Source organism: Lolium rigidum, chromosome 6, assembly GCF_022539505.1.
Source record: "Lolium rigidum isolate FL_2022 chromosome 6, APGP_CSIRO_Lrig_0.1, whole genome shotgun sequence".
NCBI lineage: Eukaryota > Viridiplantae > Streptophyta > Magnoliopsida > Poales > Poaceae > Lolium > Lolium rigidum.
In genome coordinates, this window is record NC_061513.1 from 90,253,959 (window position 1) to 90,265,125 (window position 11,167).

At 48.0% G+C, this 11,167-nt stretch overlaps 1 protein-coding gene and 1 non-coding gene across 3 annotated transcripts; both read left to right on the plus strand.

The window, feature by feature from the left end:
• Nucleotides 1-1,219: 1,219 nt before the first annotated feature.
• Nucleotides 1,220-4,327, plus strand: LOC124659681 (ubiquitin-conjugating enzyme E2-17 kDa-like). 2 transcript variants are annotated; one of them, XM_047197506.1, is made up of 5 exons: nucleotides 1,220-1,323; nucleotides 2,269-2,347; nucleotides 2,982-3,109; nucleotides 3,442-3,546; nucleotides 3,976-4,327. In XM_047197506.1, the coding sequence occupies exons 2-5, from the start codon at nucleotides 2,278-2,280 to the stop codon at nucleotides 4,117-4,119; spliced, it is 447 nt and encodes a 148-aa protein (XP_047053462.1). In that variant the 5' UTR covers nucleotides 1,220-1,323; nucleotides 2,269-2,277; the 3' UTR covers nucleotides 4,120-4,327. The 2 variants fall into 2 exon arrangements, with proteins under 2 accessions (XP_047053462.1, XP_047053463.1); XM_047197507.1 differs by having other exon boundaries at nucleotides 1,235-1,318; nucleotides 2,263-2,347.
• A 787-nt stretch (nucleotides 4,328-5,114) lies between these two features.
• On the plus strand, nucleotides 5,115-5,188 carry TRNAI-AAU. Its single transcript has one exon. It is a non-coding gene; the product is annotated as a tRNA-Ile (tRNA).
• Nucleotides 5,189-11,167: the final 5,979 nt, after the last annotated feature.

Here is an 11,167-nt window from a genome sequence, read left to right on the forward strand (position 1 = left end):
AAGGTAGTGTGATAGTGACTCGAAGCAAATCGGGTTTGGGGTGTTCCTAACTTCTAGCATCTTCTACAATGAGATCATCTCTAACAAGTCTCATAAAGATCCAAAACCACAAAATAATTGCTATTTGCGGTTTGGCGAAAAATATAATTATTTCAGATGCTCTAAGCTGAGCTAACACGTATTTTTTTACGATAAACTGTAAAAGACGCTCGTTACTCATGCATGTAGTATGTTGTACATTTCTTTCTTTTATAGTAAACTGTAAACAACAATATGGTTGGCTGGAGGGAAAATTCACCTCAACAATAGCTCGACCGGCGTGGGACTCACCGGAATCGGGCTAGATTCTGCCATGTCACCCTATTTTGGTCGAATCTATGCTAATGCCCGGCAAGCCACCCCAATTTTGACCGATTACAAGCAAAATTTGATGAAATTCCGGTCAATTTTGAGCTCGTTCACATGAGCACCTCCATGGGAGCTCCACGTCGAGCAACCTCCATGGGACGAGGTGGGGCAATCGGGTCAGGGGAGAATGCATCTCCGAGAGCGAGCGAACGGGCATGGGTAAGTCGTGCGAGCTTATGCATGCACCCATGGCTACGACGTGAGGTTGTGTGCGGCTGGTGCGGGGCAACAGGAGCAGCCGGGAAGTTGAGACGGTGACACCAAGTACCATGGTGGTTCGAGGAACATGTACAAGCTACACGATGGACACATACATGTCAGACACGAGATGAGGATGAAGAAAAAAAAATGTTTGAATGGTTTGGAGGACACTGACACATTTAGCTTGCTAGGGATCAAACCTCTGATTTGACGCTTTAATGTGTCATAAAAAGACAAAATATTATTATTTTAGTGGGAGATGATTTTTTCATCGATAGCGAGACGTCTATGATAACTTCGTCAATTTTAAGATATGCCTGCTTAGTCTCTCAAAGTTAAGATACTCGGAGGTTTTCATATGGGTAGGATACGCATATATCTAGACGAGTTTTAATCGCGCAAAAATTACCAATATAGACAAAATTAAAAAGTGTAGATGGAGGGAGTTTTTTTTTTTACTTGACACTAACGGACCACCGAGATTCTCCATTCGATCCTCACTGTGTCGACATTTGCCATTACACACATAGCCATATCCCAGCTCTTTATTCCCAGAAATTCATTCCTTAATTCACAAGAGAAAAATCATAATACCCTCGCCCAATAACGCCTTGTACCTACACAAAACAAGCACCCCGGGGCGGAAAAAGGAGCGAGGGCTCTCTCCACCCGGACCTCTCGTCTCCGCCGCTGCGCTCTCAAGAAAAAAAACAGGTAGCCCTGATCCCCCATCGCCTTTCCTCCTTCGATTTCCCTCAGATCGGCGCGAGTAACCCCGGATCCTACCCCGATCTGGATCCGTCCCGGCCTCCCCGTAAATTTCACCCAATTTTGTTGGCTGTGCCTCGATTGATCTGTTGTTAGCCTCGCCCGCTCCGGTAGATCCGTGGTCCGGTCGTGTTTCGTCGTGGTAGGCCCCGTGGTGCGTCGATTTGATGTGCGCCGGCGGCGATTCGCGCATCGCCGTGTCGATTTGACGCGTGTTTTGTTCTGCCCCTCGGATCGTTGGTAGCGATCTGTCGTGGATTCGTTAGAGTCATCTGGATGCGGGCTTGTCGGGGCTACGTGTTTTGGTGTTGAATTTGTTATTGATCTGGTTTAGCAGCCGTACTAGGGGTTGATCGCGTGACACGATGTTCACGGACCATGATATGTGCTTTGCTTTCTTATATGGTCAATGAGAATTCGACAGCATGACCGGTATTAAGGTAATTATCATTGGATGGGCTTGCTGGTTTGTTTGATTTCGTCAGCCTGAGAAGTGCTTGGTTGTGACGGTATAATGAAACGGATATGATAGAAATTACTGCATAATTACTTAGTATGAGCATCTGCCTTTGTACTAATTCTGTACACCAGGACTGTAGACTCAAACCCCCATATTTATCGTTTTTTGTTTGAAAGAGGAGGTCAAGACTTGGTTGAACATTGTGGCGGGTCCAAAGAAGTTGGAACTTTAGGGTCTATGTTACTTCGGACTAGTCAGTGCGCACTATTGCGGTTCAGTCATGAGCTTAATATAATACTTTGAAGAATTAAAATGGCTTACTGTATTGCCTGTTGTTTGTCATGCTACCAATTTGGTGTGTGTAGTAATAGTAAAATCATGTCTTAATTAATTTTAACAGTTCTCATAATGTGTAAATGTAATCCAACCAGGAGCTTATCATGGCTTCAAAACGTATCCTCAAGGAGCTAAAGGACTTGCAGAAAGATCCTCCGACATCATGCAGTGCAGGTATGGGCCAGATTTATTCTTTCAGCTATGGACAATTGCCACACTGAGTGTATCTGAGTGTTGATATATGATGTGCCCGTGTGAATTTTTTGGGGCTTAATCCATCTGTTCTTCTTTGGTGGAACTATTACTGAGTAATGATCATAATGGGTACCCTTTAGCATGCAGTTGGGCATTTCTGTGCTTTATGCACTTATTTATGTTTGTAAATACATTTGCAGCCATTCATTTTTGTAACTTTGGTCTCCACATCTGTAATGGTACTCATCAATTATTGTTTTGCATTGTCCCTTCGATAATTGTATTACTTTTAGAGTTTGTTCCATTTTGTTCAGTTCCTTATCATCAAAATTTAACTATAATGACATGTATCTTGATGTACACAGTTTTATTCACTATTCTTGCCGCATGTGAATGTATCACCATACCAGTTGCCGTCTTGTTGGTGTCCTTCTGTGGTTGACTAGCTAAATTTGATGTTTGGTTTTCAAGAAATGTATCTATCATGCAGTTAGTGTGTTTCAAAGTAAATTCTAACTTAACAAGTTATGAATAATTGTTAACAACCACAGCAAGTGATCGTCAGATCTTCTAGAATCATTGATTATGAATTTATAGGTTTCTATTTATACAGGTCCCGCTGGCGAGGATATGTTCCATTGGCAGGCAACCATTATGGGCCCGCCTGATAGTCCGTATGCTGGAGGTGTTTTCCTAGTGAATATCCATTTCCCCCCGGACTACCCCTTCAAGCCTCCGAAGGTTAGTGGTTAAACATGTCCCAGAGAAGAAAATCTCCTTGCATGTTTGTCATCTTTATCAAAAGATTGTGTCAGTATGTCTCTCCCTTACATATTTCATAGATGTATCTGTTCTTTCATGTGATTTATGTTCATCCCACATTTTGATATTATATGGATAACTAAATATTTTGATATCTCTAAAAGGAAATCCTTATGACAGGCTGATGGTACTTATCTTTTCTTTATTCTGTTGCTTGTCAAAAAAAATTACCATCATGTTCTTTTTAATGGTAGTGAGTCTTGAGCTTGTTCCTATGTTCTTTGGTTCTAAGCTGGCTTCTCTTTTATCAGGTATCTTTCAAGACAAAAGTCTTCCATCCGAACATCAATAGCAATGGAAGCATATGCCTCGACATTCTGAAGGAGCAATGGAGTCCTGCTTTGACAATCTCTAAGGTACTGTCACAGCAAATCATTCCCTTGTTCCTATTAATGTGATGTATGCATAAAAAGTGAACGAGCCAAATACCTGATACTCATATATATTCTTGATGAGTGATGAGCTGCCCACTCGTTGCAGTGCTTCATTATATTACTTTACAAGCTTGCCTGTTTGTTTGATGGTACTTGATGAACACACTTAAAAGTTCTGCAGTTTGCCATCTGGCTCTGGCTGGTGTGTTCATTTTTTCGTATAATCTTTTGCTACATTTAGATGCTAGAACAATGCAGACATGGAGGCTTAAATCTGTTCAAATCGTCTTAATAATTGTACATTTCACCAAACAAGTTTTCAGTTGGGATATGAGGATTACTGTTAGGTGCCTTGCAAGTTGCATCCCATGTAGCTCCATTGCTAATTCCTTGTTTTGTTGTATTCACCAGGTTTTGCTTTCAATCTGCTCGCTGCTTACCGACCCCAACCCGGACGACCCTCTTGTCCCTGAGATTGCCCACATGTACAAGACGGACCGGTCTAAGTATGAGACGACAGCCCGCAGCTGGACGCAGAAGTATGCCATGGGATGATCGAAAGCTTCGTGCTCGTATCTGCTGCTTGCTTGCATGCAGAAGATTGTGTCGCTGTCCCGAGAAACTATCTCTGGACCATTATTTTCTTTGATTTCCTTGTTGGTCGTGTGTGTCTCCCCGATCCATGTAGGATCGTGTCGTAGTCAAACATCAACCTATCATTGCCAAAGTCGATAATGAAATTGACATATGCTTCTCGTGATAACTATATGTTAGTGTTGATGTTATCTTTCAGTATCTGGTGCCCATAACTGGAGATGTTTGCGCTGTGCCTGGCCATTCGTTTGTCTCCTCTGTTATGACTGGACTAGTTGTGATTTATGAACGTATAAGCATGCTTATATCTAGGTTGGCATGGCCGGAATTTCTTAAGCTGTGATGTGCAGCCAGTTCCTGCAAAGTTTACATCGCTGGACCATGCGCTCTGCTGACTCATCTTGAAATCTCGTTCTTGCCAAATTACGATAACCATTTACTAACAGTTAAACAGAAAATGAGACTCATTCTTCTTACCAAATGCCGATACACCCTTACTAACAGTTAAGCCAAAAAAAAGTCTGATGCACGCACTTGTGATAGGCTCACAGGGTATCACCGCAAGTTCCAAATCAAGGGTGTGTTTAGTTTTTGCCCAGGGTTCTCTACTGAAGATTTGGCAAGCCAGATGATCCTCTTCCACACATTGCACCTCTTTTACTCGAATATGTAAGTATGAGTATTAATGGATAAATAGGTATCATGTTTTTTTTTGTTTGGCTTCCCAAAACTCTGGTCTAGGTTTTTTCTTCCCCATGATCTGTCCAATATCGGCAGATGAATGAACTAAGATGGTGAAGCAGTATTTACATGTCAAAAGGTTGGCAACTATCCAACATAGACCATGAATCCATGATACTCTGGTTCCAATCCATACATACATACGTCCGCTAGTGTTAGAATCGCTAGACATACTACTATTATTAATAGAATTCTAGGACATAGTATACCAAGATGGCCTATTAGCTCAGCTGGTTAGAGCGTCGTGCTAATAACGCGAAGGTCACAGGTTCGAGACCTGTATGGGCCAATATTTTTTGTTTTCTTATTGTTGGCTTCCATGTGAGTTTTAATCTGCAAAATACAGTTTGCTTGCTTTTTTAGGACGATAGCACGCTCTGCAGCCATTTCACTGCTGTCACAGCTGGCCAGCTTTTCTACACTTCATTGTTTGCACTTGAGAGGGGCTCACGACCAACATCAAGAAGCATAAGCCCAACTGTTTGCATTTGAGAGGTTCAGGCAATGCCTTCTTCAGCTCGATCAGTCCCGTCTCTGAATCCCCTCTACTACAAAGAATGACAACTGGCAAAAGATAAACCATTACTTATGGAGTATAGACGATAGAAAGCTATGAAAATCGTCCTCTAGTTTAGCTCTCGTGCGGACTTGGTCTTGCTTGACTTAACAGAATTCTAGCTCATTGTATAGCACAAATGTTGCTGTCTTCTCTAGATAATACTATGGGCGGCGTATATACGAGGAAGCAGTGTAATCTGAGATGTAAGCTTTCCGAGATCTTGAGGCTGAAATTTTGTTTTGGCATCTTGAGGCTGACAAGACTAGCAGGTCGATACCATGGCACTTTTTTTTTTCTTCCTTGGCAACAAGCTTGAGATCGGCTGAGCACAAGTCACTGTTTGCTCAGCAGTGACGAACACAAACGCACACAGTATATAGACAACAAGAAGCTAAGAATCCAAGATGCACTAAAGAAGAATCCATACAGATCATGGAATTGACCTCGATGAAGCATAGACATTTGCCACATTATATCTCGTTACCTGCGACTGAAATTCGCTTTATTGTTGTTTGAACCACGCGTCTAAGTAGGGCAAGCGAAATCGTATGAACCGTGTTGGGACACGTAGAACAGGACTGCGCACGAGCTGGGTTAGTGATTAAATTAAGCCGTGAGAGGTGGCTGATCCTGGTCCTCCCTTTGACGTCAACGTATAGCTGCCAACATTGCAACCTCAGTGATCATAGAGTCTGCATGTATACCTTGCTCTGTTCAGCCTCCCAACATAGAGGCCCACGAGGAAGAAGCATAAGCCGAACTGTTTGCATTTGAGAGGTTCAGCCAATGCCTTTCTTCAGCTCGATCAGTTCCGTCTCTGAACCCCCTCTACTACAAAGAATGACAATTGGCAAAAAAATAAACCGTTACTTATGGAGTACAGACGGTAGAAAGCTATGAAAATCGTTCTCTAGTTTAGCTCGATTGGATTTGGTCTTGTTTGACTTAACAGAGAAATCTAGCTTATTGTATAGCAGATGTTGTTGTCTTCTCTAGATAATACTAGATACGAGGAAGCGGTCTACCTGAGATGTGTTTTCCGGCATCTTCTTGTTGGTGTTTTTAACTTGTTTGCGTGTGTGTCTATCTGATCGGCTTACCCCTTCTTTTTTCTCAAGGAACAGTTGGCGAGTTTTAGTGTGAAAAGCAAAAGAAAATCATAGGGTTTCATCGCGACTCTCGTTGTAACATACGTGTACAGGGCTGTGCAATCACGTTTGTACGTTGTAATCGACCTCGATGATGTGTATGGAAGGCGGGTTGGTCGTCAACCGGCCAATGTTGTACTCTGAGGCATTCAGCAATACAACATTTATCCCAAAACCACCCGTACCGTACGCATCAATATAGGAATACCTTGGCAAAGTTGACTTCTGCAGAGTAGAAGCCACTATTTGATCAGGTTTACTATGAACAGAAACGTACACATTAGGCGACAAGAAGAACCTAAGAATCTTTTTTTTGAAACGAGGCAAAAGCTTTGCCTTTCATTGATATAGGAGAAAAGAGTTGGCCCGTTTATGAGGAAAATTGGCCGAAAAACCGTACAACACGACACCACACACCAGCCCCGAGGCTGCGCTCCACACGGGTCGACGACCAACCAGGTCGACACCACACCTCAACGCAACAGGCGGAGGCGAAAGACCGGAGCCACCGCTCCAACTACCACGCCGGCCCCGAGGCCGCGCCCGCCTCGGCCGAAGACGAACCCGCCTCCACCGAACCACCAAAACACTGCACAAGCCCCTCTGTCCGGTGGACGTCCAAAGCGAGGCCCCAAGAGGCAAAGCGACGCAAGAGCGCCGCCCACGCCCGATCCCGCAAGGGATCTAGGGTTTCTCCCGGAGAGCCCGGGCGGAGATCATGAGACACCCACTTCGACGACGCCTTCAAGAAGGATGCGGCGCCCACGGGCGTCACCGTCGTCGGTCCTGGCCGGCCGCCAAGACAAAGCTTTCGCCCAGCAAGAGTCCCAAAATCTCGCGCCCGCCCAACAAGGACCGGCACAGACCACCACCTGCATCCGCCGTAACGCGACCCCCGGAGCAACGCGCCTGAAGCCAACGGAGCACCGCCGAAGAGCACCGTGGGTGCCGCCGGAACGCCACATAGAGGGGACGCCGACCAACACCAACGCGGGGCTCGATGACGAACGCCGAAGCCTGCAGACAAGAGCTCCTAGATCCGGCCGCCGCGCCGCCCACGCGGCCACCGCAGCCGCCGCACCGTCGCGCCCCTCATCCAGCTCCTCCTCCAGGCACACCTCCACCATCGAGCGCCACCGCCTCGGCTCGCAACCGCGCCGCGCCGCGACAACACCAAGCAGACCCGCCGCAGACGTCCCGCAGCAACCTCGCCGTCATGGCAGGCCCCTTGCAGCATCTTCGTGGCCAACCCAAGGCCGCCGCCGCGCAGCCCTCCCGGCCCAAGGCCAGGCCAGCACCACGCTGCCACCGCGCCCGTGGCCCGCACGGCCCAGATCGGGGCCCGCCCATGGCGCCGGCCGCCGCGCCGCCGACCACCGTCTGTGCCTCCGTCACATGCACCCGACGCAAACACCGCAGGGGCCCCGCGCCGGCCAGCCGCCGCGCCGCCACAGCCCGGAGATCTCCCGTGCGCCGCTCCCCGCGCCCGCCCTGGCCACCAAACGCCGGCAACGGCACGCCTCCACCACGCCGCCAGGGGCCAGAAGCACCTCCGCGCCCGCTGCACGCCGCCGCGCCCGCCGCACGCCGCTGCAACCGCCGTTCTTGAGCCGCGCCCGAACGAGCTCCCTCTCGCCATGGACGCGGGACGGGAAGAAACGCCCCGCCGCCACCTTCCTTGGGGAGCGCGCAGCTTTGCCGGCCCCCCTCCGGCGGCGGCGAGGGAAAGGAGGAAGGTGGGGGGCCTGGGGTGGCGGCGGCTAGGGTTTCCCCCTGGTTGCCAGAGGAGGGCGACACAGGGGGTTTCGCTCCCAGAACAAAAACAAATTTGAACCTAAGAATCTACGACGCATGAAAGAAGAATCCGTAAAAATCATGTGTTCCGAATTGACCTGGACGCAGCATAGACAGACATTGGGCATTTTATATCTCGTCAGTTGCGGCACCGGCGACTGAAATTCCTCTTCGTGTTTGAACCACTCGTCTAAGTAGGGCAAGCGAAAGCGTCGGAACGGCGGAACCGTGTGGGAACGCGTCGAGCAGGATTGCGCACGATCCCGATTAGTGACTAATTAAGCCGAGACAGCTACCCTGATCCTTGTCCTGGTCCTCCCTTTGCCATCACTGTATAGCTGCCAACACGTACGGACACTACGGGTGAACAACCAGTATTTTTCATAACGTTTTATTACTTAACCATTTAAAAATTACATCTTGCTTCCGCATAATTAGATCTAAAGTATTAAGACTTCAAAAAAATAGACATACAAGTCATCAACTGAGAAATTACAAAGACACCTGTGGAGATGGAGGTCCAATTGTTAGATACACTGTCATCCATGTAAGGTAAAACAATTCCTTGTCGTGCCCTTCAACCGTGTTGACGTCTCCATAAACGGATCACAAAATTTCACATATTGTAGAAAGTAAAGTTGTGCATCGGTAGATGCTATAAAAGCGACAAGCAAATAACGAATAACGATAAATGTAAACGCAGTGGAGACACAAGATTTAACGTGGAAACCCCCTTCTAACACTGAAGAGGAAAAAACCACGGGCGTCAGCCAGCAAAACTTCACTATATCGAGGAGTGTTTACAAACGTCGGGTTATCTTATAAACTGATAAACCCTAGCCGGCGGCTTAAAAGATGTATTTATAGACGGTGCCAACGATCTGTACGGTACCGCGGGGACGTATGAGCTAACTTGAGACTCCGCTACGCTTCGGCCCAAGCCTACCGGCGACGGGCCTTGCTCCGCTCGTCAGAAATTAGCCTCCCTTTAGTATATGAATTTGGATCACAATATAACAGTAGATAACCTGCATGGAAGACATATTTTTATCATTTAAAACCTTGTAATTATTACATAGCCAGAGAGACCAAATAACGTCAAGATATCTCACCCTAATAAGTATTTTAAACATATTATCCACATCATTTAGGCAGTTGACAACAATGTTAGCAACACTATCGGGAGTATAATTTAAAACCTATTTGGATGGTTGATCATGCAGATCTTCCATGCCAATTACGTATTGCAAGGTTGTCTTTGCTGAGGATTACACCTATACGAAGACACCAAGAGAAAGACACCAAGCGAAAAACTTAATCTTTAGCGGAATCTTCATTTTCCAATTTTTTTTGTTATTATCGACCGGCGCAATTGAAGCCTTGTACATGTGATTCGTGGATAACTTCCCAGACTCGTGTAAATTGCATCGAAACTCGCCAGTCCCTTGCGTCAATTGGACCAAAGCCATACGTTATAGCAACTCACTCTAGGATGCTAGCCTGAGACCAAAATGATCCCTTCCGAGCGTCACATTTGGTGGTGAGCTTTCCAACACTTTGCAATTGTATCTCATTTGTGAGCACAATATTATGCATGGCAGGATATTGTTTTGATGAGTAGCATTACATAGTCACTTATCCTCCAGACCCCAATCTCCAAGCCATCCTTAATAGAAAACGAATCATATGGAAATAAGTGTTTTCCCGTTACCATTAGACCAGCTCAAAAGTATAGACCCTCTAGTTTTTACTAAACAGGAGATAAAACACATGAGCATGCGTACTTCCTCTTATGAATGGTTTAACACACCCATCTTCAATAAGAATCTTGAATAGCCATTTTGCAAGAAGTACTTCTCTTCTTGACTCATGAATCGTAAATCCGGAAAAACTCCCCTTTCCCCTCTCGCGACCCGCGCCGCCCCCCCTGCGGTGGCAGGGCGCGCTTCTCCTCTCTAGCGCCCAGCTCCCCCTCCCCTCCTCTCCCCTGCCGCCGGTGCCGGCGGTGGCGGGCTGGACTTTACCCGCGGCTTGACGGGGGCGAGGGGGCCTCGGGACGGCGGCGGTGCACTCAGGCGGCGGCGGTCTGACGCAGCGGCGTGATTTCCGCGCGTTGGTGTGGTCGAAGATGCGGCGGCATCGCCGTTAGCGGCGGCATGGCGCGGCCGGGTGGTGGCGGCGGCTCATGCTCCGCCCAGATCTGGGCTAGTTTGGGCCCGATCTGGGCTGGGCGAGCTGTAGCTCCCCCTGTCCGGCGGCGGTGCTCCCGGGGGCTGGTGGTGCTGGGGCGGTGGTGGCAGGGTGGCGGCGGCGCCATGGCTGGCTAGCTGCAGCTTGGCGGAGTGGGCGTACCGAACCAGGCGAGCCTGGTTGGCCCGTGCTGCCATGTCCGACCGGCTCCCGCGATTGCGGTGGAGGTAGTTCCCTCCCGCTTCGCTACGGTGCTGCTTCCCCCGGCCCTGCTATCTTCAGTCACCTCATCCTAGGCCCCGCGTCAAGGACCACCGGGGATACAACGAGGATGACGTGAAGACCTTGGTGGCGCGTGCTTGTGTGCGGATGGTTGGGTGGAGCACTTCGGATGAACGGGGTAGTGGTGTTGGGGGTTGGGAGAAATCCATGTTGGCTTTGCCGACACCGTCGCGGTGACGCCCGAGGGCGCCGCCTTGCCTTCCTGGAGGGCGTCGGGTGTACCCCCTCGCCCAATCCCCTATGTGTACCGGGGGAAACCCTAGGATTAGTCCGGACAGCAGCGGCGTCATCGTCG